The sequence below is a fragment of the Pipistrellus hanaki genome, assembly GCF_964339955.1.
Source record: "Pipistrellus hanaki genome assembly, chromosome: 12".
Classification (NCBI taxonomy): domain Eukaryota; kingdom Metazoa; phylum Chordata; class Mammalia; order Chiroptera; family Vespertilionidae; genus Pipistrellus; species Pipistrellus hanaki.
The window spans coordinates 31,544,271-31,570,706 of NC_140514.1; the positions used below are offsets into that span (position 1 = coordinate 31,544,271).

A 26,436-nucleotide genomic window follows, 5' to 3' on the forward strand; every position below is an offset into this window, starting at 1 on the left:
GGAATGAGGGAATGAATAGGACGTGGGTACACCCAAAACTCCTTTGATTCTAAGCTTCTCAGGGAAACCTCCCTTTATTCTTTTGGATGCACAGTGTTGTCTGTGGTGGGTGGTTGACTGTCTCTCCATCAGAGTGGCAGTCCCCACCTGGGTCCCAGTTTGAATCTATTTCTGTGTCTTGGTCCCTTTTTTTCTTTAATTTCTTAATTCCCAGCTCCTCCACTCAGGAACCTGTTGTTTTCCGTGCAGGTCAAGGAAAACAGAGAAACAGCCCCCCACAATAAAAAACTTGCAAAATATTTCTAAAGACCATTTAATGATTCAATAATACTTCTTTGTTCCATAACCTTCAAAATGCAAAATGTTTAGTACAGTAGAACCTGGCATCCTGGGATTAACATTTTAAACTATTTAAACTATTTCGAAGTGATGGTTCAAAGATTATGACTTGTGGTAATGTGTCCTTTACTGAAAGGCCAACTTAAATCATTAACTGCAAAGAGCAAAGTCATTTAACACAGGATTCTGCACCTCCACTAAAGTTTTAAAAAATATATTTTATTGATTTTACACAGAGAGGAATTGAGAGGGACAGAGAGTTAGAAACATCGATGAGAGAGAAACATCGACCAGCTGCCTCTTGCACACCCCCAACTGGGGATGTGCCCGCAACCAAGGTACATGCCCTTGACCGGAATCGAACCCGGGACCTTTCAGTCCGCAGGCCGACGCTCTATCCACTGAGCCAAACCGGTCCCGGCCAAAGTTTTATTATTATCTAATACCTACAATGTAAACATCTTGTTTTATTAAATTTCAGTTGTTATCATATAAACAGTGTATCTACTACCCTACACAGCCAAAATTCTTTTAAATGTGAACATTATAAACTTCATTCTTTTTTGCCTTCCAAAAATCACAAGCCACTGATTTTCCTCTCAGGCCTTAACTATTCTATTTGATTGGTTTCTCTTCTCATCTAACCTTTCCACATTAGGGATCCTCTGGCCTTGTAATAGATTGCAAAAAGGCACATATTCCTCTTATCACTTTATATAAAAATCTTTACAAAGTTATTGTTCCACTCTTCCCATCAAGAGGAGTAATGTAGAGGAGAAACCAAGATGGAGACATAGGTAAACACTTAAACTTGCTGCCTTGCACAACCACTTCAAAACTACAACTAAAAGACAAAATGGACTTCATCCAAAACCACAGGAAGGCTGGCTGAGTGGGAACTGTACAACTAGAAGGAAAGAGAAAAGCACCCTGAGACTCAGTGGAGGTGCAGAAGTGTGGAGGTACAGAGTTGAGCACACACAGAAAGGGTTGCCAACTGAGGACTCTGTTGTCTTTTTCAATCGGGAGGGAGACACAAGCCCCGTACTGCTCTGAACTCCAGTTCTGGGCGAGACTCTGGGGACCCAGACTCATATAGGGGAAACTGGACTGTCTGGCATCAGGCAGAACTCAAGGGCGGCTTTCTCTCAGAGGATTACAGAGGGACACTGAGACCTCTTAGGGCAGGGCTGAAGGTCAACCATTGATATTTGCTCCACCCTGGTGATCCTGAGACACCGGCCCACCCAATTTATAACCCCAACCTAGCTGTACACAGAGGTTTTGCATATGAATGGCTGGTCCTTTGCAACTAAAATTATCTAACAAACTGTAACTGGGACAGAGAGCCCCAGAACTTCCAAAGCACCACAGCAGCTTGCATTGCTTCACAGCCAGGCCTCATCTGGGCACCTCCAAACCCAAACAAAGAAGAGAAATTTGCAGATCTCTCCATAGCTCCTGCTGGGTGGCCTCAGTCAGAGCTAAATTTGCACCTCCTTAGAGATCCAAGAGCCAGTGTACCCAGTGATCAAAGTGGGCCCACCCAGGTTACAACTCCTCAGATCCATAAGGGACACACTCAGGGGACAGACTCAGTGAGTGCCAAATCCCCATTGAAGCAAGTCTTGCCCTATAAGGCTGTCTCCAGCACAGAAGTTCCCCCATCACAGACACAACTGATCCTCACAGCCAACTGGACTGAAGGTCAATTCCTTCCAGTTATAACAACCGAGGCTTAACTACAACAAGACTGTGTGCACAGCCCACAAAGGGGTGCACCAATAGTATCCACCTCAGGTAATTGGGGAGGCTGAGCCACTGGGCCCTATAGGACACCTAGCACACAAAGCAACTCTATCAACACAGGGAAGCAGCCAAAATGTGGAGACAAAGTAAAAGGTCACAAAGGAAAGAAATGGAGGAAAGCAAACTACTGGATATAGAGTTCAAACTCATGGTTATAAGGTTTCTCAAGAATTTTCTAGAAACCTCCTATAAATTTAGTGAGACCCTGGAGGAAATGAAAAGGGATCAACTAGAAATTAAGCATACACTGACAGAAATAAAGAATAATATACAGACAAAACTCTGGGGAGGGAGGGGATGTGTGGGAGGGAGGGAGGGGGGCAAAAAAAAAAAATCAATAAAATATATTAAAAAAAAAAAAAGAAGAAGAATATACAGAGATACAACATGAGACTAGAGGATCGCAAGAATAAAGTCAAAGATATGAAATGCGAAGAAGCAAAGAAACACCCAACCTGTAAAGAAAAAATAATCCAAAAATTTGAAAAGTGTAAGAAGCCTCTGGGACAACTTCAAGCGTTTTTTGTTGTTGTTGTTGTTGTTAATCCTCATCTAAGAATATTTTTCCCATTTACTTTTTCAATGAAATTAAAGGGAGGGAGAAAGAGAGAAAGAAAAACATCGATGTGGGGAGAGAGACATCAACTGGTTGCCTCTCACGCACACCCCGAATAACCTGCAACCCAGATACATGCCCTTCACCAGGAATCTAACCCAAAACCCTTTGGTTTGAGGGTCAATGCTTTAACCATTGAGCAATATGAACCAGGGTATGTATCACATCTTCTTTAACTAATCATCTATTGAAGGACAGTGTGGTTGTCTCCATATTTTGGCCACCATGAATAATGCTGCAATGAACACAGATTGTGCATTCGTCTTTCCAAATAAATGTTATCAAATTTTTCGAGTAGATATCCAGAAGTGGGAATTCTAAGTCATACAGCAACTCTATTCTGAATTTTTCTTAGTTAACCTTCAGACTGTTTTCCATAGTGGCTGTTTTACATTCTCACCAGCAGGGTTCCTTTTTCTCCATACTCTCTCCAACACTTGTCTCAATGATAATAGCCATTCTAACAGGTTTGAGGTGGTATTTCATTGTAGTTTTGGTTTGCATTTCCCTAAGAGCTAGTGAAATTCAGCATCTTTTCAGGTATCTATTGGCAACTTGTATGTCTTCTTGGGAGAGTTGTCTGTTCAGATCCTCTGCCCATTTTTTAATTGGATTCTTTGTTTGGTGGTGAGTTGTATGATTTCTTTATATACTTTGGATATTAACCCCTCGATACAGCTGTTTTTTGCAAATAACTCCTCCATTATGGTTGGTTGCCCTTTTGTTTTGTTGGTGGTTTCTTTTGCTGTGCAGCTTTTTAGTTTGACATAGTCCATTCAATTATTTTTGCCTTTATGTCCTTGCTTTGGGGTCAAATTCATAAAATTTTCTCTAAGACAAAGATCCATATGTTTAATACCTATGTTTTCTTCTATGTGATTTACTGTTTCAGGTCTTATATTTTTGGTCTTTGATCCATTTTGAATTAACATTTTATATAGGGACAAACTCTAGACTACTTTCATTCTTTTGCATGTAGGTTTCCAATTTTCCCAGTACCATTTACTGAAAAGACTTTTTCTCCACTGTATGTTTCTGGCTACTTTGTCAAAAATTATCTGCCCATATGTATGTGATTTTACTTCTGGCTTGTCAATTTTGTTATACTGATTTGTGTATCTATTTTTCTGACAAGGCCATGCTGTTTTGATTACTATAGCTCTGTAATATAATTTGAAGTCAGGTAGGGTGATACCTTCAGTTTTTTTTTTTTCCTAGGGTTTCTCTTGCTATTTGGGAATCTCTTGTGATTCCATAGAAATCTGATTTCTTTTTGTTGTTGTTCTATTTCTTTAAAAAGGTTACTGGGGCAGGGGTTTGGTGGAGGGAGCAAATGGGGGACATCTGTAACTGTGTCAATAATAAAATAATAAAAATAAATTTAAAATGTCATTGGGATTTTGATGTGGATTACATTAAATCTGCATATTATTTTGGGTACTATAGACATTTTAACCATTTTTGATTCTTCCAATCCATGAGCAATGGATATCTTTCAATTCATAGTATCTTTTTCAATATTTTTTTCATTAAAAAAAATTTAATATATTTTTGCATTCGAAGAGAAAGGCAAGAGACAGAAACATCGATGGAAAGAATCACTGATCAGCTGCCTCCTGCACACCCCCTACTGGGAATCTAACTCTATAACCCAGGCATGTGCCCTTGACTACAATCAAACCCAGGACCCTTCAGTCCACAGGCTGACGCTCTATCCACTAAGCCAAACCAGCTATAGCTCAATTGCTTGTAATAAGGTTTTGTAGTTGTCAGTATATAAGTCTTTCACATCTGTAAGTTTATTCCTGAGCATTTTATTCTTTTTGTTGAAAATGCAAACGGAATTATGTGTTTTTTCCATTTCTTTTTTTGAAATTTCATTATTAGTAATAGGACTGCAGTGGATTTTTGTACACTAATTTTGTATTCTGCAAATTTATTATGTTGTTTATTGTTTCTAATGGGTTGTTTGTTCTTTTAGGGTTTTCTATAAAAAGAATCACTTCATGCCAAAACAGGTTTGGCTCAGTGGATAGAGCACCGGCTTGCAGACTGAAGGGTCCCAAGTTCGATTCCGGTCAAGGGCATGTTCCTTGGTTGCGGGCACATCCCCTGTAGGGGGGTATGCAAGAGGTAGCTAATCGATGTTTGTAACTCTCTCTCTCTCTCCCTCTCTGTAAAAAAAATCAATAAAATATATTTTAAAACAAACAAAGAACCACGTCATCTGCAAAAAGTGCCACTTCTACTTCTTCATTCCCAATTTCGATGCCTTTTATTTCTTTCTCTTGCCTGATTGCTCTGGCTAGGACTTTGAGCACTGTGTTGAATAAAAGTGCTAAGAGTGGATATCTCTGTCTTGTTTAAAATAATCTTTTAAAAACCATTCTAACTCATCTGCTTAAAACTCTTCAATAGATTTCCATTGCTAAAATTAAACCCAAATTCCAATATTGGCTTGACAGTCCTGAATAATCTGTCCCTGCTTATTCAACATCAAATCATAATTCTACTCCCATATACACTGTGCTCCACAGCAGTCTGCTTCTAGTCTCTTTAATATGTTATATTCTTGGCAAAACCGGTTTGGCTCAGTGGATAGAACATCCGTCTGTGGACTGAAAGGTCCCAGGTTCGATTCCGGTCAAGGGCAGGTACATTGGTTGTGGGTACATCCTTGGTAGGGGGTATGCAGGAGAAAGCTGATTGATGTTTCTAGCTCTCTATCCCTCTCCCTTCCTCTCTGTAAAATATCAATAAAATATATTTAAAAATATGCCGAAACCGGTTTGGCTCAATGGATAGAGCATCGGCTTGGGGACTGAAGGGTCCCGGGTTCGATTCCGGTCAAGGGCATGTACCTTGGTTGCGGGCATATCCCCAGTAGGGGGTGTGCAAGAAGCAGCTTATCGATGACTCTCTCTCATCGATGTTTCTAACTCTCTATCTCTCTCCCTTCCTCTCTGTAAAAAATCAATAAAATATATTTAAAAATATATATATATATTTAAATATATATATATATATATATATATATGTATATATATATACACACACACACACACACACACACGTTATATTCTTTCCAACTTTTAAGCCTATGCCCTTACATTCCTTCTGGAATATGTCCTAAGGATCATCTGATTAGATGATTCATGTTGTTCAGATGTCAATTTTAAGAAAGGCCTCATATTCCTTCTCTATCATGTTACCTTACTAGCGTAGCATTCATCACTATCTGTTTATTTTTCTGACACATTCTTTAACAACTCAAACAGCAATGCAAAATTATTATACACCAAATTATTTGCAAATGAATGAAAAAAAGTAAAAAGAACTTATAATTATTATCAAGTAATACAATCTTAGAATTCTTTTATTTTTTTTTAAATATATTTTATTGATTTTTTTACAGAGAGGAAGGGAGAGAGATAGAGAGAAATGTCGATGAGAGAGAAACATCGACCAGCTGCCTCTTGTACACCCCCTACTGGGGATGTGCCCGCAACCAACGTACATGCCCTTGACCGGAATCGAACCTGGGACCTTTCGGTCCACAGACCGACGCTCTACCGCTAAGCCAAACCAGTTTCGGCACAATCTTAGAATTCTTAACAGTTCATACTCTAAGACAAATCAATACAATTCTTCTTTATCCTCTTGATGTATTTTCGTCCTAAGCTGAGACTTACAAAACCCAACTGTTACTTTCTCCTCCATGAAACTTTCTCTATTCCCATATCTAAAATTGTGACCCACCCTCTAGAACTCTCAATCCACCATTCCTGCTATTTTTCTCTAATACTAAACATTGTCTGACGAACTATGTCTTTTATTTATTCATTTTGTGCATAGGTGCACCAAAAAAAATATTATTTTCTTCTGTTATATCCCCACTGCTTAGAACATAGAAGCTTAGCATATATTTTTTGAATGAATATAGTGGAATCGCATGTAACCATTAGTAATCTCTTTAATTCTTTTTACATACCATGTTTAAAAAGTTTGACATAAATGGCTTTAAAAGCAACATTAAATATGCATAAAAAATACTACACACTGAATTGATAAAAATTTTCTCTAAAGAATGTAAAAACAGAGGACTTTAAAACAATATGATTTTGTACTATGTCATAAATTGTTTAAATCTACTACAGTGATAATCAAGAAGAAAATATTTTATCAACGTACCTGATAACATAGGTCCTAAAAGGGATAATGTGCTGCATGACAGCGGGAATATGTAGCCATATTCTAATCTATAAAGAAATATAAAGATGGCATTAATATATAATTAACATATGAATATATGAATATTTCACATTAATTAAAAACAAGATTATTTAGAATTTTTTTGCATCTAAACTACATATATTTTATCTATTTTCAAAAGAATAACTAAGGAACAATATAATGCACATTACCAAGTAATTAATTTAACCTGTATAGATTTTATATATGTTACAGGAGTTTGGATTTATACACAAACATAAAATCAATCTGAAAAATTATTAGCTTCTAGCTGAAAAAGGACAACCACTTATCCAAGTAATATAATAGCAGCCCAAATACTTCAGAACTAAATTAGTTTTTTAATAAACCATCTCAAGAAAGCAAAATGGCAGCATAGTAAACATCTAAACTGCTGCCTTGCACAACAATTTCAAAACTACAACTAAAATACAAAATGTCTATCAACCAGAACCACGGGAAAGCTGGCTGAGTGGAAGTTCTGCAACTAGAAGGAAAGAGAAAAGAGCATTGAGACGTGCATAAGTGCTGAAAAGCTGAGGAATGGAGGAGCGCAAAATTGGGCAATTGGAAGTGCTGCTTTTTTTCAACCTGAAGGAAGACAAGCTCCTGATTACTCTGAAAACCCAGTTGCTGGGGACTCAAACTCCTACGGGGAGAAACTGGACTGTCGGCCATTGGATAGGAAAGTGAGGGTGACTTTCTTGCAGATTTGCTCAGTGGATAGTATCAGCCTTCAGTCTGTGGGTCCCAGGTTCAATTCCAGTCAAAGGCATTTGCCCGGATTATGGAAAAGATTCCCAGTAGAGGGCATGCAGGAGGCAACCAATCAATAATTTTCTCTCATCATTGATGTTTCTATCTCTCCCTCCTCCCACTCCGAAATCAATAAAAAGATATTAAAAACAAAACAAAACAAAAAACACACACGAGATATCTCCAACTGCATGCAAGAGCAACCTGGAGAGACTTTGATAGTTCAGGTCAGCATAATACCTGCAGCTGCCACTCGCCTTTCCTATATCTCAGGACCTGGGCTTGGGAGCCTTCCACCTGGGTCCATGCAGGTGGATGTACTGAAACAACTTTTTGGTTTAGAGCTTTCACACTTTTTCTGTAGGTTGCCTCCATGTTTCCTGGCAGCGTCTGGTTTTAACTTACAGTATTCTGAGGATACCAGTTTGCTGCTGCCCCTATGTTTTAGAATAAGGTAAAGTTAAGACGTTGAAAACATCTAACTGATCCTCTGATTCCCTTTCCCATTTGGACCTGAACAGATCTTGGTGGTCGAAAAAGGAGGAAATAGTAAAGCTGGCCACACAGTGCTTGTAGTCTGTGGGCTAGTTTCAAACAAAGTTGAAAACAAAAACAAAAAACTACAATACTATACCTTCCATCAGAAATCTTGTTCTTTCCCCCTCTTGGTGGTAAATCTAGTAGCTCTACTAAGTACATGTTTAAAAATTCAATAAATAGAAAAATTGTTCCCTGCTCCCCTATAGTAGCAGAAAAGTAGGCAGTATTCCGCTACTTTTGACAAAAAATGGAGAAATGAAAACTTGACCTTGTCTAGTGTGGAGATACGTTAAAATGTATCCTAGCTTAAGTTCTGATGTTTAATAGTCCTTTTTATTATTTTTGTAAAAATAGTCTTAGGACTCAGAGTTCAGAAACTGTTACTATGTCTATTAGATGTGTTAATATAAACCCTGCAAGTTTGCATCTATGATTACATCTCAATTTCTTTATTAAGCCTCATTTATACTTCTTAGTAAAATAAATCCATGGCTCTAGTGGATTCATTAATAAAAGGTAGTTTAGTATGTCTGAGATGACTAACACAATCAAAGGGCCAGTGCTGAGGTAGGATACTGTTAAGTTAAAACCAATCATAACTCACCCTGGATATCAGTGGGAAACACCTATGAGGACTCTACATTCTACTTCTCTAACCTGTGCTGCTTTTGCTAAAAACCTAAATGCCAACAAAAAGAAAACAACATACCCAGAGAAATTTGTTTTTCTCCTGTGACTGCAGCCATTACTAAGAATGGATCCATATAGTAGTGAAGTAATATCTGTGCAAAACTGAGAAATCTGCTAAACTGTCAATGTTAGTTACGAACGGCTGTAGCAAGTTTTTGAGATTAAAATAAATGCATAGGCTGAGAATATTATCAGATTTGTACCTTAACTTGATAAAATAACAGTTTTGTCTCTATGCTGATAATTTCCCAGTTAAAAAAAAACAAACCCAGGCAAGAAAAGTTAAAATCATTTTTTTTTTTGCATAGCTGCTTATCTTGTATTTCAGACTAGAGGCCCAGTGCACAAAATTCATGCACTGGAGGGGGGGGCAATCCCCTCAGCATGGCCTGCGCCCTCTCACAATCCAAGAGCCCATGGGGATGTCTGACTGACGGCTTAGTGCTGCTGCAGAGTCTGGAGAGTCTCCCGCAGTGTCAGCTGTGCTTGCCAGCCATGAGCCAGGGTTCTGGCTGAGCAGCACTCCCGCTATGGGAGCACATTGACCATGCTGACCATCTGCCCCTTGGTGGTCAGTGCACATTATAGCAGCCAGTTGTTCTGCCATTCAGTCTATTTGCATATTAGCCTTTTATTATTTCAGATAAGAGGTAAATGGCTAACGTTACCTATTCAACTTAAATTCACTAATTTAATTTTACTATAATAAAGATTTTAAGAAGCCTTTAAAGATATAATCAAGTAAGGTGGAGGTCACACAAGATTAGGGTGGACCTTAGTTCAATGACTGGTGTCCTTCAAAAGGAGGAAAATTTAGATACAGACACACAGAGGAGAAAGCCATGTAAAGATGGAGGATGAGACTAGAGTGATACATCTCTATTAAATTAAGGACCATCAAGGATTGCAAGCAACTACCAGATGCTGGGAGACAAGAACAGACACTTCTTAAGAACCTCCAAAAAAAAGAACTGCTGACACCTGATTTATGACTTCTAGTTTCCAGAATCATGAAAGAATAAACGTCTATTATTTATGCCACAGTTTGTGGTACCTTTGTCATGGATGCCCTAAGAAACTGAAACAGTGATATTCACCACAGAAGTGCTTTCTGGATTTTAATGAATTCTTTTTTAATTATGGTTATTAGTATAAGAAAGTAGTATATACAATAAGAGATCTTGACCCTTTATTAAAAAAAAAAAAAAAATACTGTAAGGTTTCTGTATTCAGTTTTTTTTAAAATATATTAAAAAAAAGTTATTATACATGGAAATCACTCAAAATCTGCCTTTTCTGGACATAAAATTCGTTATTAAAATCTAGACATTGGAAACCGGTTTGGCTCAGTGGTAGAGCGTCAGTCTGCGGACTGAAGGGTCCCAGGTTCAATTCCGGCCAAGGGCATGTACATTGGTTGCGGGCACATCCCCGGTAGGGGGTGTGCAAGAGGCAGCTGGTCGATGTTTCTCTCTCATCGACGTTTCAAGCTCTCTCTCTCTCTCTTCCTCTCTGTAAAAAATCAATAAATTAAAAAAAAAAAAAATCTAGACATTGTACTCAAGATTAAAACCAATTCCAAAGAATACTTACGTTAGATACAACTGTAATAAATGCATGTGCTATAAGAAATGGCAAAGTTTCAGGAGTTCCATATTCAAAGCAATCCTTCATGAGAGACAGGCCATTTTTCCCACAAAACAAACATACATAACGAAGCAAATGCAATGGTACTTCTACATCCTGAGGGGAAAAATAAAGTGTTATTACCAATACTGTAAAAATACTGATCAGACATAAAAATAAACTCAAAAGACTTAAATTGGGGAGGGGGGAAGGCACGACCACAAAATTTTAAATAAAACCAAGAATAAAAACAGGCAAAAACTTACATTCATATCACAGAATGCCCCTAATATGTTGCTTTCTTGGGTTGATATATCCTGATCAAAAAAAAAAAAAAAAAGTTAAATACAATTAGGTCACACTACTTGATGACAATTCTTACAAAATACAATTTTTTAAAGACTGATATCATAAAAATTCAGATTTTGCTATTTCTTTTCATTATGAACAGTGGTATTCCTAATTGAAGCTAATATGATTGACTTCTTAAGTATATGTTAACTCTTCTCGAAATAAATCTTTCCATACTATGTATTAGAAGTTATTTGCCTTGTTAAATAAAACTATTTCCTTAAAGAATTGGAATAATTCATACACACACACCACATACACTTTTTATTGATTACAGAGAGGAAGGGAGGAGAGAAACATCAATGATGAAAACCATTGATCAACTGCCTCCCACACATCCTCTACTTGGGATGGAGCCCACAACCCACGCATGTGACCTTCAGCAGAATCAAACCCAGGGCTCTTCAGTCCACAGGCCGATGCTCTATCCACTGAGTTAACTGGCTAGGGCTAGAGTAATTCTTATAAAAACACTTAAAATGGGCCCTGACCAGTTTGGCTCAGTGGATAGAGCATCAGCCTGCAGACTGAAAGGTCCCAGGTTCGATTCCAGTCAAGGACATGTACCTTGGTTGCAGGCACATCCCCAGTAGGAGGCATGCAGGAGGCAGCTGATCAATGTTTCCCTCTCATCAATGTTTCTGACTCTATCCCCCGCTCCCTTCTTCTAGGTAAAAATCCAATAAAATATATTTTAAAATAAAAAATAAAAATAAAGAAATCAGTATAAATATTATAGAATAGTCTTAAAAAAATAGGCAGAATTTTTTTAAAGCATATGGTAGTTTTTTTGTTGTTTTTAAAAATATGTATTTTATTGATTTTTTTAGAGAGGAAGGGAGAGATATAAAGAGCTAGAAACATGGACGAGAGAAACTTCGATCAGCTGCCTCCCGCACACCCCCCGCTGGGGACGCGCCTGCAACCAAGATACATAACCCCTGACCGGAATCGAACCTAGGACCTTTCAGTCTGCAGGCCGACGCTCTATCCTCTGAGCCAAACTGGTTTCGGCATGGTAGATTTATTAATGGCCACAAATCTTCCCATGCCAGAATGCACGGGAAAGGAATATACCTTAAAGTTTAAAATGAAACTATCTCTCCTCTCATCCAGAGATGAAGTCTACTTCACACCCCTTATTTAGGCTGCCTTTGTAAATTGCTGCAACCAATATAATGTGGCAAAACTGATGCTGTGTGGTTTCAGAGGCTGGATTTTAAAAGGCCTTATAGCTTCTAATTTTCCCCCTCCTGGATCAATGCTAAGACAATATATTATATAAGGAAACTTGTCTATCCTAGAGAGAATGAGAGGGGATGTGCAAATATTTACGGTAAGGTGCCCTAGAACAGGGTCGCCAACCTTTCGGACCTCATGGACCACCAGTTGGCGACTACTGCCCGGCCTAGACAAAAGACAGCACCAACTGTCATACATGAAGTTGGACCATCAAAAACACTCAAAAGTGAATGCAGCTGCATAAATGTGACCATACAAAACCAGCAAAGGAATTGCCAGGCCAATTCACAGAATCATGAATATTAATAAATCACTATTGTTTTAAGCCACTAATATTATACACTGCCACATAACTATCTCAATTTTCACTACATTTAGAAAGAAACGCCATTATATTAGAAACCTAATGTGTGTTACTAATCTCTTAAAAGGGTTTGTAAAAGTATTACAAATAGAATGAGTCAAGCACCTTGAGTTACAAAAGAAAGTAGTATTTAAAACTAAGTTACTTTTGTGACTAAGCAATTTCAAATTCTGTTACCCATGCCTCTAAGAATGAAATTTAAAATTCTATGTGCTTCTTTTTCCCCAATCTTTACCTTTTGAAAGACTTACAATAGAGCATAGAAACACATTAGCAAAATGTTTAAATCACCAATGAACAGTTCAAATTTTTATGAGTTCAATGTATACATTAATAGGAATATGCTGAACAAATATTCAATAAAGTTATTACAGGAATAGTCTAAAGAAAATTGGAATTATTTTTATAATAGAAATTTTTATAATTTTTCGCATCAATAACTATCTTTATATTTACTCATAAATTAGAAACTGACAACTACTAGTATGCACTAACAAATATTACATAAAAATTCACAATACCTATTTTTACATACCTCTATAGTAGGATGAGTATTATGCTTATAAGCAGTATATAAGGGAAATTGAATTTGAAAAATTTTTGCCACACATAGTAAGAGTTTTTCCTTCTCATCTGTATTCCATAAACTAAAAGGATCAGAACTCTCCTCAGTCACATTACAAATTTTTGTAGAGTTTGATTTTTTTTCTATTGACTTTTGCCTTTCTGTACTTCCTTCATTACACTCTCTTTCTATATTCAGTGGTTCTTCTGCTTGATTACTCTCATCTTGCCACGTGGAATCTATGTTAATAGTAGTACAATGTTTACAAAGCTGGTCCCGGAGCACTTGAACTTGGGCAATCACTAAGTTAATAAGTGCACACACTACTTGGTTAAAAATTTCCAAATGCTTATATTCCTTGAAGCAGCATAAACATTGCCTATAAGAGAAAAAAAATAATTAATTAATACTTCTTAGAGAAGTAACAATTATATATAACGATATAAAAAATTAAGCAAATACTAAAATATATTTTTCTAAACGTTTTTTATTTCCTCCTTCCTGATTAAGAAGCACCATAACTGTCAAAACTGGTTTGACTCAGTGGATAGAGCATCGGCCTGCGGACTGAAAGGTCCCAGGTTCGATTCCGGTCAAGGGCGCGTACCTTGGTTTCGGGCACATCCCCAGTATAGGGTGTGCAAGAGGCAGCTGATCAATGATTCTCTCTCATTGATGTTTCTAACTCTCTATCCCTCTCTCTTCCTCTCTTTAAAAAAACAATAAAATGTATATATTTTTTTAAAGAAGCACCATAACTTTTTTAGATAGCATCACACCAAAAACTGGTACTTAGTTAATAAAAAGTCATCGTATTAAATTAACAGCTATGATCTTGATTTTATGTAGGCCATTTACATGTCTTTCTATACAAAGAAGTATTTAAGCATAAGAATTGTGGCATATATCTTTGCTTCTCTAAAAACTAAGTACTCATTTTATGCTTAGTAAATAGCAGGAAACAGGCTATAATAACATGCCTTATTAGTAAAGCTGCTTATTTTTCGTAAGTGGTTTTGTTGTCAATTTTTAAACCCACATTTTAAAATTAATAATTTGCAACAAAAGGACTTGTGTGCATGCATATAAGCCTAACCAGTGATCACAGACAACAGGGGGGTCGGGACATGAATGGGGGAGGGGGTATTTGAGAAGGTAATGGGGGAATGAGGACAAATATGTAAAGTTTTATTCTTTATATGAATTATTTTTAAATGGATCTAATATACATAATAGGAAAAAAACAAATAGCAAGTGGCTCCCAGAAGGGTCAAAGTGTCCTCTATCACATTGGTGATTTTTCTTAGTTAAGTTTGTTATAGGTCTTTATCTATGCCATAACAATTATTTAATCTCTCAAAATAATAATCCTTAAAAATTTTTATCACATCCATATGTGTTAAAAATGGAGGGTATTAAAGAAAAAAATGAATTTTTATTTTTATGTTTTAAAAACAAAACCATAAGTAAGTAAGGAAGATTTAATAAATATTGATAAATTGTCGTTTAATGACTAAAGGTATACAACCCAACATTCTAAAAGGAGAACTTGCCAAAACCGGTTTGGCTCAGTGGCTAGAGCCCACGGACTGAAAGGTCCCAGCTTCGATTCCAGTCAAGGGCATGTATCTTGGTTGTGGGCACATCCCCAGTAGGGGGCATGCAGGAGGCAGCTAATCATTGTTTCTCTCTCATAGATGTTTCTAACTATCTTTTTCCCTTCCTCTCTGTAAAAAGTCAATAAAGTGTTTTTGTTTTTTTTAAATAAAAGGAGAACTTGATGACAAAGCAAATTTAAAATACAAATCATAAAGTAGTCTTCAACATACTTAAGAATACATACCTCTGTGTCCAGGAATTGATATAAGCAAATATTCTGAGAGTATGTTCCTTTCTGAGCTGCAGTCCATCACCACCTTCTATATCTGATACTAAAATAAAATAGAAAAGATAATTTTTAATTATGAATAAATAATCCTAAACCAATACTTCATTTTTAAATAAAAAGCTCAGATTTTAGGTGACTTTTTATTTTTTGCTTTCATCAAAGACAATAAATCTTGGTTTCACAAATGATGAATTTGAGCTTTAGAAGAGACTTCTAATATATGTAATTCTGGGGGGGCGGGGGGGCAGGAGATTTTGCAATTACTCTGGTACTAGTGACCTGGTACACGAAATTCATGCACATTAAAAGGGAGTTAATTAGAGGAAATAATTTAATATTGCTATTTGCCCTTTCTCTATAATAGAATGTTAGAGATTAAAGAAAATTGGTAAAATGTATATGAAAACCTTCCTTCTGTCAGAATCTGGGGCTGACCACAGAGTCAAGTCCCCACCCACCCACATGCACCTCAAAATCACATGAGCCCCAAACCAACCTCCCTCAACCCCACGCCCCCAGGTTAGATCCAGACCCGGCCAGTCCCACCTTGTCAAGCCAGGGGACGTAGCCTCAGGCCCCCTGGCCCGACCAGGGCCGGGGGCATGCCTTGAGGTCCTCCATCAAGCCCCACCAGATAAGGGACCCAGCCTGAGATTGCCTGTAAAGCCCTGCTGGGTGGGGGGCATGGCCTGAAGTCCCCTGGCCCAGCACCGGGTGGGGGGTGCAGCCTCAGGACCCCCATCAAGCCCTGTTGGGCAGGGGCACGGCCTGAGTTCCCTGACCTGACACTGGGTGTGCACCTTGAGGTCCCTCATCAAGCCCCACTGGATGGGGGGCACAGCCTTAGATCCCCAGTCAAGCCCCACAGGGGTGGGGTAAGGCATAGCCTCAGGGACCTGCTTATTGCTTGTTAAGGCTCCTTATGGGAACTTGGTCTCAGCTGTGGGTATAGTCACCTTTGTGACAGAGTGATGGTCAATTAGCATATTCCCTCTTTATCAGATAGGATTCTCTCTCAAAACTGCAAATCCACCCTTCTGTTTTGTGATGCTGGGGCTGGAACTTTTACAAGTTACATTTTTCATTTCCAATTGGCTTCCTGTTAAGATCTTCCTCCAGTGCCTACACAGCACTAGAAAAGGACTGGAAGGTAGAAAGAAACCAAGAACTCTTTAGCTTGCTATATCTGAAAGCTACACTCAGTAGCAGCGTTGATTCCAGCCAGGTGCCAACTTCTAAGAACCTATCTCATGGTACCACCCTCTTAAAGTACCAGGATTAGGAAGGCAGCATCCCTTCCCTAAAGTCCTAGACAACCCTCTTTCCTTTGTTTCTCCAGCCTCAGGGGAGAATGGATGTTTCCTGCAGTTATCATCTTCATCATCATTTTCTGGGTGTCCTCTGGGTTTCTTTGCTCTTTAACCCTTCAACATCTATTTGGTTACTTCTCTTTATTAAATATTAATTTCATGCACCAGGCCTCTAGTGTTTGTATAAAATCAGAGATCAGCCTAGGTGGCGTGGCTCAGTGGTTGAGCATTGACCTGTAGCTACAATACATTGACCTGTGCACCAGTAGGTCATGGGTTCGATTCCCAGTCAGGACACATTCCCAGGTTGTGAGCTTGATTCCCAATGTGGGGATATGTAGGAGGCAGCCGATCAATGACTCTCTCATCACTGACATTTCTCTCTCTCCCTCTCCCTTTCTTTATGAAATCAATTAAAATATATATATATATTTTTAAGAGACAGGAAAAACAGAATAAAAGGGCTAAGTAAGATGGTTCTGCAGTAGGAGAACTAAACATGTAATTTACATTTGATTTATCTAAAAACAAGTTTTACTCTTTTAGAGGAAATATAATAAATGCTGACAGAAACTCAACACACATGCATACAAACTTGGAAACTACTAACTATAGGAATGAAAGAAATGGTATAAGTCCAACAATGTAACTACAGTATACTACCTGACTTAACAGTGAATAATATTTACATAGTCTCAGTAACAAATACACAGTATTAATTCAAAAACAATTGGAAAAGGCATAGCAAGAGTAAAAAAACAAACAAAAAGCAGCTAATCATTTTATTTCCATCAAAGTCAATAGACCAATAGACCTATAGGAGGAAGTCAACAGTTGAAAATATGTATCGAAACCAGTTTGGCTCAGTGGATAGAGTGTTGGCCTGCAGACTAAAGGGTCCCGGGTTCAATTTTGGTCAAGGGCATGTACCCTGGTTGTGGGCACATCCCCAAAGGGGGTGTGTGTGTGTGTGTGCAAGAGGCAGCTGATCAATGTTTCTAACTCTCTATCCCTCTCTCTTCCTCTCTGTAAAAAATCAATAAAATATTTAAAGAAGAAAAAAAATAACAATATAATTGATCATTTAAACCAGTGGTTTTTAGCCTTTTTAATCTCATGGCACACATAAACTGCTAAAATTCTGTGGCACACCAAAAAACATACAATATTTTTTGCCAATCTGACAAAAATTAGTTGTAATTTTGATTCATTCACACCGAAAGGCTATTGTGTCATCTGTTCTCATTTTTTATTTGACAATCTAAAAGAAAAGAGGCCAGTGCCCCTGACTAAATAGTCAGGTTTTAAAAACTCCTGCAGCAAACCGGTTGAAAATCACTGATGTAGACACAGTCCCATCCCATGGCTAGCACCTAAGAGTGCACTCCTAAGAGCAACATGAATGAGCCTTTGCAGACAGCTACTTGGTAGGTACGGAAAGGTTCCCAACTCTAGGGAAGTGGGAAAAAGCACACAAACTTGATATTTCAGCACCACCTAAGGAAAGCAAATCAGTCTGTCAGCACTGAACCCAGCTTTGCGTGATCTAGAGAAGACATACAATCTTAAGAATTCCCTCCAAGGGTGTATAAGAAATGAGGAGGAGCCGAAACCGGTTTGGCTCAGTGGTAGAGCGTCGGCCTACGGACTGAAGGTCCGGGGTTCAATTCCGGTCAAGGACATGTACCTTGGTTGCAGGCACAGCTCCGTAAGGGGTGTGCAGGAGGCAGCTGGTCGATGTTTCTCTCTCATTGACGTTTCTAGCTCTCTATCCCTCTCCCTTCTTCTCTGTAAAAAATCAATAAAATATATTTTAAAAAAAGAAATGAGAACGAGGTAGATCCATAGAAAAGCCTGAAAAAGCCTCAACCCCTAACAAAGCTGACACAGGTGTATCTTTCATGAAGCCAGTCAGTAAGGTGACTGCTTATTCAGATGTTAAAAACAGCAACTCAAGACTTCAAGGGAGGAAAAACCAAGATGGCAACATAGGTAAGCACCTAAACTGCTGCCTCGCACTATATCTCAAAACTACAACTAAAAGACAGAAAAGACATTTTCCAGAACCACAGGAAAGCTGGCTAAGTAGAAATTCTACAACTAGAAAAAAAGAAAAGCTCACAGAGAATCACAGGAGCTGCAAAGGGCTGTGGTACTGAGACACGAGCGCAGAGAGGAAGGGCAGATAAATACCTGAATGACTTTCTCTGGCGGGAGGAGGAAGCCCCCGACTACAATGAATCCCAGATCTGACTCCACTGAACCCCAATTCCAGCTGAAACCCCGTGGACCCAGGCTCATACGGGGGGAGTGTGGACTGTAAGGTAGAGAGAAAGGCACATGGAGACTCGGAGTCTTGGGGAAGCCGTGGTGGGGAAAGGGTCTGGAGGCGTGCACAAGTGCGCACAGAGAAGACGTACTGCGGAGGTTGCTGTAGGCTTTCCCTACTGGAAGGGAGTCAGAAGCTCATTGAACTTCAGTTCCAGGCGAGCCCCTGGGAACCCATGCTCTTATGGGGGAATCTGGACTGTCAGGCAGAAACTCTGGGGAACCACGGAAGGCAGAGGTCTGGAGGCACACACACAAGGGCAGGGCTGACAAGAAGCCAATGCTGTCAAGCCCTGCCCTGAGACTCGGACCATCCAAGCTGAGCACAGAGACTTTTGCAATCCTCCGAGTCTGGTCCTATAAGGCTGTCCCCAGCAGAGAAGGTCTCCCATCGTAGACACAGCTTATCATCACAGCCAATTGGCCTGGAGGTCAATTCCTCCCAGTGATACCAACAATAATCAAGACTTTACTACAACAAGGCTGTAAACACAGTCCACACAGAGGTGCACCAAAGGTGTCCGTCCCCCTCGGGTAACTGGGAAGACCGACCCACTGGGCCATATATGACACCTACAACACAAAGCTACACTACCAACTAAGGAAAGCAGTGAAAATGTGGAGACAAATAAACAGATCAAACAAACAAAAGAAATGGAGGAAAGCAAGCGACTGGATATAGAGTTCTAAACTACGGTTATAAGGTTTTTCAAGAATTTCCTAGAAAAGGCTGATAAATTTAGTGAGACCCTCAAAGATATGAAAAAGGACCAACTAGAAATTAAACATACACTGACTGAAATAAAAAATATTATACAGAGTCCCAACAGCAGACTAGAGGAATGCAAGAATCAACTCAAAGATTTAAAATACAAAAAAGCAAAAAACACTCAACCGGAAAAGAAAAAATAATCCAAAAAGTTGAAGATAATGTAAGGAGCCTCTGAGACAACTTCAAGTATACCAACATCAGAATTATGGGGTGCCAAAAGAGAGGGAACAAGATAATGAAAACTGCCAAAACCGGTTTGGCTCAGTGGTAGAGCGTCGGTCTGCGGACTGAAAGGTCCCAGGTTCCATTCCGGTCAGGGGCATGTACCTAGGTTGTGGGCACATCCCCAGTAGGGGATGTGCAAGAGGCAAATGATAGATTACTCTCTCTCATCGATATTTCTAACTCTCTATCTCCTCTCTCTTCCATTCTGTAAAAAATAAATAAAATATATTTTATAAAAATAAATAAATAATAAAATGTCAAGAGCAGAAGACAAAGAGAGAATATTAAAAGCAGCATGAGAAAAACAGTTACCTACAAGGGAGCACTCTATGACTGTCAACTGATTTCTCAACAGAAACTATGCAGGCCAGATGGGAGTGGCAAGAAATATTCAAAGTGATGAATACCAAGAACCTACAATCAAGAGTACTCTACCCAGCAAAGTTATCATTCAGAATTGAAGGGCAAATAAAAAGCTTCATAGATAAGAAAAAGCTAAAGGAGTTCATTATCACCAAATCAGTATTATATGAAATGCTAAAAGGTATTCTTTAGGAAGAGGAAGAAGAAAGGGTAAAGATAAAAATTATGACCAACAAAAACTCATCTATCAACAAGTGAATCTAAATATAAAATGAATAAAAAACCTGATGAACAGAATAATCTGATGAATTTAATAGAATCTGGCACATAGAAAGGGAGTGGATTGACAATCCTCATGGGGAAAAGGGTGTGGGGGTGTGGGAAGAGACTGGATAAAAATCATACATCTATGGATGAGGACAGTAGGGTGGAGGGTAAAACCAGATGGTGGGGTGGGGACCAGATAGAGGAGAACTATGGGAGGAAAAAAGAGGAACAACTGTAATAATCAGAACAATAAAGATACACACACACACACACACACACACACACAAGAATCAACTGATGACATGCTAAAATCCTCAACAAAATATTAGCAAATCAGATACAGCAATATATTAAAAAGATCATACACCATGACCAAGTGGGATTTATTTTAAGGATGCAAGGCTGGTACAATATTGACAAATCAATAAATGTGATACATCACATAAACAAATTGAAAGACAAAAATAACATGATCCTATCAATAGGCACAGAAAAAGCACTCAACAAATTCCAATACCCATTTTTGATAAAAACTCTCAGCAAAGTGAGAATAGAGGGAGTATATCTCAACATGATAAAGGCCATACATGGCAAATCTACAGCCAACATCATATTCAATGGGCAAAAACTAAAACCATTTCCTCTAAGAAAAGGAACAAGATAGGGATATCTGCTTTCACCCCTCTTATTCAACACTAGAGCCCCCCCTCCCCCCAATTCATGCATGTGGGGGGGTTGTTTCCTCAGCCCTGCCTGTACCCTCTCCAATCTGGAACCACTGGCTCCTAACTGCTCACCTGCCTGCCAGTCTGATACCCTTAACTGCACCCTAACTACTTCTGCCTGCTGGCCTGGTCACCCCCAATCACCCTACCCTGCCAGCCTGGTTGCCCCTAACCACCCTCCCCTGCCGGCCTGGTCGCCCCCAACTGTCCTCTTCTGCAGACATGGTCACCCCTAACTGCCCTCCAATGCCAGCCTGGTCTCCCGTAACTGCCTCTGCCCCAGCCTCCGCCACCATGGCTTTGTCTGGAAGGATGTCTAGATGGATGTCCAGAAAACATCTGGTCTAATTAGCATATTACCCTTTTATTAATATAGATTATTAGTAAAGGTAGTACTAGAAGTCCTAGCCACAGCAATCAAAGACTCCACCAAAAAAACTACTAGATTTAATAAATTAATTTGGCAATGTAGCAGGATACCAAATTAACACTGAAAAATCAATGGCTTTTTTATACACCAATAGTGAATTCTCAGCAAGAGTAATTAAACAAGCAATCCCATTTACCACTGCAACAAAAAAGATACTTAAGAATAAACTTAACCACGGAGGCAAAAGACCTGTACTTGGAAAACTACAGGATGTTGAGAAAAGAGATTGAAGACAATATAAACAAGTGGAAGAATATACCGTGTTCATGGATTGGTAGAATCAACATTAAAATGTCCATACTACCCAAGGCAATTTACAGATTCAATGCAATCCCAATTAAAATAACAGCAGCATATTTCACAGAGCTAGAAAAAATTCTCCAAAAATTTATATGGAATCAAACAAGACCCCAGGACCAAAAAACTATGGTACATCTACACAATGGAATACTATGCTGCCATAAAAAAAGGAATTCTTATCATTTGCAGCAACCTGGATGGAATTGGAGAACATTATGCTGAGTGAAATAAGCCAGTCAATGAAAGAAAAACACCACATAGCCGAAACTGGTTTGGCTCAATGGATAGAGCGTCGGCTTGGGGATTGAAAAGTCCCGGGTTCGATTCCAGTCAAGGGCATGTACCTTGGTTGCGGGCATATCCCCAGTAGGGGTTGTGCAAGAGGCAGCTGATTGATGACTCTCTCTCATCGATGTTTCTAACTCTCTATCTCTCTCTCCCTTCCTCTCTGTAAAAAAATCAATAAAATATATTAAAAAAAAAAAAAAAAAAGAAAAACACCACATAGCCGAAGCCGGTTTGGCTCAGTGGAAGAGCATCAGCCTGGGGACTGAAGGGTCCTGGGTTCAATTCCGGTCAAGGGCATGTACATTGGTTGCGGGCACATCCCCAGTGGGGGGTGTGCAGGAGGCAGCTGGTCGATGTTTCTCTCTCATCGACGTTTCTAACTCTCTATCCCTCTCAATTCCTCTCTGTGTAAAATCAATAAAATATATTTATTAAAAAAAAACAAAAAAAAACACATAATCTCACTCATTTATGGATAATAAGGAACATTATAAACCGATGAACAAAAAGAAAGATACAGAGACAGTAAAGCAACAAACAGACTGTCAAATTACAATGGGAAGAGTAGGGAAATATGGGGGAGATAAGAGATCAACCAAAGGACTTGTATGCATGCATATAAGCCTAAGCAATAGACGCAAAATTCTGGGAAGGGGGGCATGTATGGGAGTGGGGGGTGGGAGGGTTGGTAACATATGTACACATATAATACCTTAATAAAAAAATATGAAGGAAAAAAAAAAAAAGACCCCAAATAGCTGCAGCAACCTTGACACACACACACACACACACACACACACACACACACACACACACAATGTTGGAGGAATCAAAATACCAGATTTCAAGTTATACTACAAAGCCACTGTAATCAAAACAACCTGTACTGGCACAAGAATAGGCATATATTGCTGAAACCGGTTTGGCTCAGCGGTAGAGCATCAGCCTGCGGATTGAAAGGTCCCAGGTTCGATTCCGGTCAAGGGCATGTACGTTGGTTGCGGGCACATCCCCGGTAGGGGGTGTGCAAGAGGCAGCTGGTCGATGTTTCTCTCTCATTGACGTTTCTAGCTCTATCTCTCTCCCTTCCTCTCTGTAAAAAATCAATAAAATATATTTAAAAAAAAAAAAAAAAAAAAAAAAAAAAAAAGAATAGGCATATAGATCAATGGAACAGAACAGAGACCCCAGAAATTGACCCAAGCCATTATGTTCAATTAATATTTGACAAAGGAGCAAGAGCATACAATAGAGTCAAGACGGTCTCTTCAATAAACTGTGTTATGAAATGGGACAGATACATGCAAAAAATTAAACTTGACCACCAACTTACACCACACAAAAGAATAAACTCAACATGAATAAAAGACTTAAATGTAACTCATGAAACCATAAAAATACTAGAACCATGAGGAAGCAAAATCTCAGACATCTCTTATAGCAATATGTGTGCAGATACATCTCCTAGAACAAAAGAAACTTTATTTTTTAAGGAAAAAAATAAACAAATGGGATTACATAACTAAAGAACTTCTGCACAGCAAAAGAAACCATCAATAAAAAGAAAAGGGAGCCCACTGTAGGGGAGAACATATTTGGCAATGGTACATCTAATAAAGGGTAAATATAAAAAATATAGAAGGAGCCAAAACCAGTTTGGCTCAGTGGATAGAGCGTCGGCCTGTGGACTGAAAGGTCCCAGGTGTGCAAGAGGCAGCTGATCCCGATGATTCTCTCTCATCGATGTTTCCAACTCTCTATTTTTCTAACTCTCCCTTCATCTCTATAAAAAAATCAATAAAATATATATGTGGAATTCATACAACTTAACAAAAAGACAAACAATCCAATTAAAAAATGGGCAGCCCTAGCTGGCTTGGCTCAGTGGACAGAGTGTTGCCCTGTGGACTGAGGAGTCCCGAGTTTGATTCTGATCAAGGGCATATGCCTGGCTTGTGGGACATCCCCCATGTGGGGCATGCAGGAGGCAGCGGATCAATGGTTCTCTCACATCAATGAAGTTTTTCTCTCCCTCCCTCTCCTCTCTGAGTAAAGGACCTAAATAGACACTTCTCCAAAGTGGACATACAGATGGCCAAAAGACATATGAAAAAAATGCTCAGTCACTCTTCATCAGAAACATGCAAATTAAAGCAACAATGTGGTATCACCTCACACCTGCCCAAATGCTACTATCAACAAATGGTTAAATGCTAGTGAGGATGTGGAGAAAAGGGAATCCTAGTACACTGCTGGTGGGATTGCAGACTGGAACAGCCATTATGAAAAACAGTGTGACCCCAAGTGGTTTGGCTCAGTGGATAGAGTGCCCGCCTGTGGAGGGTCCCAGGTTCGATTCCAGTCAAGGGCACGTACCTCAGTTGCAGGCACATCCCCAGAAGGAAGTGTGCAGGAAGCAGCTGACCAATTTTTCTCTCTCATTGATGTTTCTGACTATCCCTCTCCCTTCCTCTCTGTAAAAATCAATTTAAAAAAAAAAAAAAATATATATATATATATATATAGCCAAAACCACTTTGGCTCAGTGGATAGAGCCTGCGGACTGAAGGGTCCCAGGTTCAATTCCAGTCAAGGGCATGTACCTTGGTTTCAGGCACATCCCCAGTGGGGAGTGTGCAGGAGGCAACTGATCGATGATTCTCTCTCATCGAAGTTTCTTACTTTCTATCTTTCTCTCTCCCTCTCTGTAAAAAATAATTTTATATATATATATATATATATATATATATATATATATATATATATATATATATATATATTTTTTTTTTAAACAGTATGGAGTTTCCTCAAAAAACTAAGTATGAAACTGCCATTTGATCCAATGATTCCACCAATCAGAAAGAATGTATGCACCCCTATATTCATAACAGCACAATTTACAATAGCTATCTGGAAACAGCCCAAGAGCCCATCAGTAGATGAGTGAATAAAAAAGCTGTGGCACATTTTTACCATGGAATACTATACAGCAGTAAAAAAAAAAAAAAAAAAAAGAGTATCTTGTACTTTGAGACAGCATAGTGGAACCTGGAGAATTACCATGCTAAGTTAAATAAGTGAGTCAGAGAAAGACAAGTATCAAATGATCACACTCATATGTGGAATCTAAGTAACAAAATAAACTAATAAACTGAGTGGATCCAGAAACAAACGCATAGAACAGAGTACGAAATCTCTGAGGGAAGATGGGTGGGTAGGAAATAATCATCCAAGAGCCTTGTAAGCATATATGCATGGCCCATGGTACAGACAATGCCCCCACTCCCCGCACAGGGAAGACTGAAGGACAATGGTGGAAAAAAGAGGACATAGGTAATACTTTCAACAATAAAGAATTTTCTTTAAAAAAGGGGAAAAAATAAAATTAAAATAATCAACTAATGCCCTAGCCAGTGGTCGGCAAACTGGCTCACGAATCACTTGCAGCTCTTTGGCCCCTTGAATGCGGCTCTTCCACAAAATACCATGGCCTGAGCGAGTCTACTTTGAAGAAGTGGCATTAGAAGAAGTTTAAGTTCAAAAAATTTGGCTCTCAAAAGAAATTTCAATTGTACTGTTGATATTTGGCTCTGTTGACAAATGAATTTGCTGACCACTGCCCTAGCCAGTTTGGTTCCGTGGATAGAGCATGGGCCTAAGGAATGAAGGGTCCCAGGTTATGTTTCCATCTCTCTCTCTCCTTTCCTCTCTGAAATCAATAAAAATATTTTTAAAAGAGTAATCAACTAATGTATGCATAAATAAGTGGAACAAATCTGTCTCACCCCTCCACCCCTCTAAAAAACAATTTAAAAGGACTATAAGCGTCGAAATCGGTTTGGCTCAGTGGATAGAGCGTCGGCCTGCAGACTGAAAGGTAGGTCCCAGGTTCGATTCCGGTCAAGGACATGTACCTTGATTGCGGGCACATCCCCAGTAGGGGGTGTGCAAGAGGCAGCTGATCGATGATTTTCTCTCATCGATGTTTCTAACTCTCTGTCCCTCTCTCTTCCTCTCTGTGAAAAATTAATAAAATATTTTTTTTTAAAGGCTTCTGACTTTAAGGAGTTCACCATTCAGCAAGGGAGACTTTTTTTTTTTTTTAATAAAAAGATGAGCTATTACACAGTACATATTCTAACTAAAGGGTATAAGTCATTTTAAGAGCAGTCCAAAAAGATTTAAGAAGGTCTCACAAAAAAAGTGAAATGACTTTAGGCCAAACTGTGCTACAATATATATGCCAGGGTAAAAAGTTAGGACTTTAATCTCCAGGCAATAAAGAGCTATGGTGGTTTAAGCAAGCAATATGATAACCATATATTATATTTTAGACAGGCAACAATGGAGAAGCTGCACAATATAAAACACTTCTTAAACCAGTAATTAGA

The 26,436-nt window shown here is 38.8% G+C and overlaps 1 protein-coding gene across 5 annotated transcripts in view; it reads right to left on the reverse strand.

Moving 5' to 3' along the window:
- Nucleotides 1-26,436, reverse strand: part of USP34 (ubiquitin specific peptidase 34) — a 179,950-nt gene that overhangs the window by 142,697 nt on the left and 10,817 nt on the right. For all 5 annotated transcript variants that reach the window (XM_084901048.1, XM_084901047.1, XM_084901045.1 and 2 more), the window contains exons 2-6: nt 14,993-15,080; nt 13,120-13,528; nt 10,894-10,944; nt 10,595-10,744; nt 6,956-7,023 (exon numbers count right to left, since the gene is read on the reverse strand). In XM_084901048.1, the coding sequence (XP_084757174.1) occupies nt 6,956-7,023; nt 10,595-10,744; nt 10,894-10,944; nt 13,120-13,528; nt 14,993-15,080 (766 nt within the window). The remainder of the gene's footprint in view (nt 1-6,955; nt 7,024-10,594; nt 10,745-10,893; nt 10,945-13,119; nt 13,529-14,992; nt 15,081-26,436) is intronic.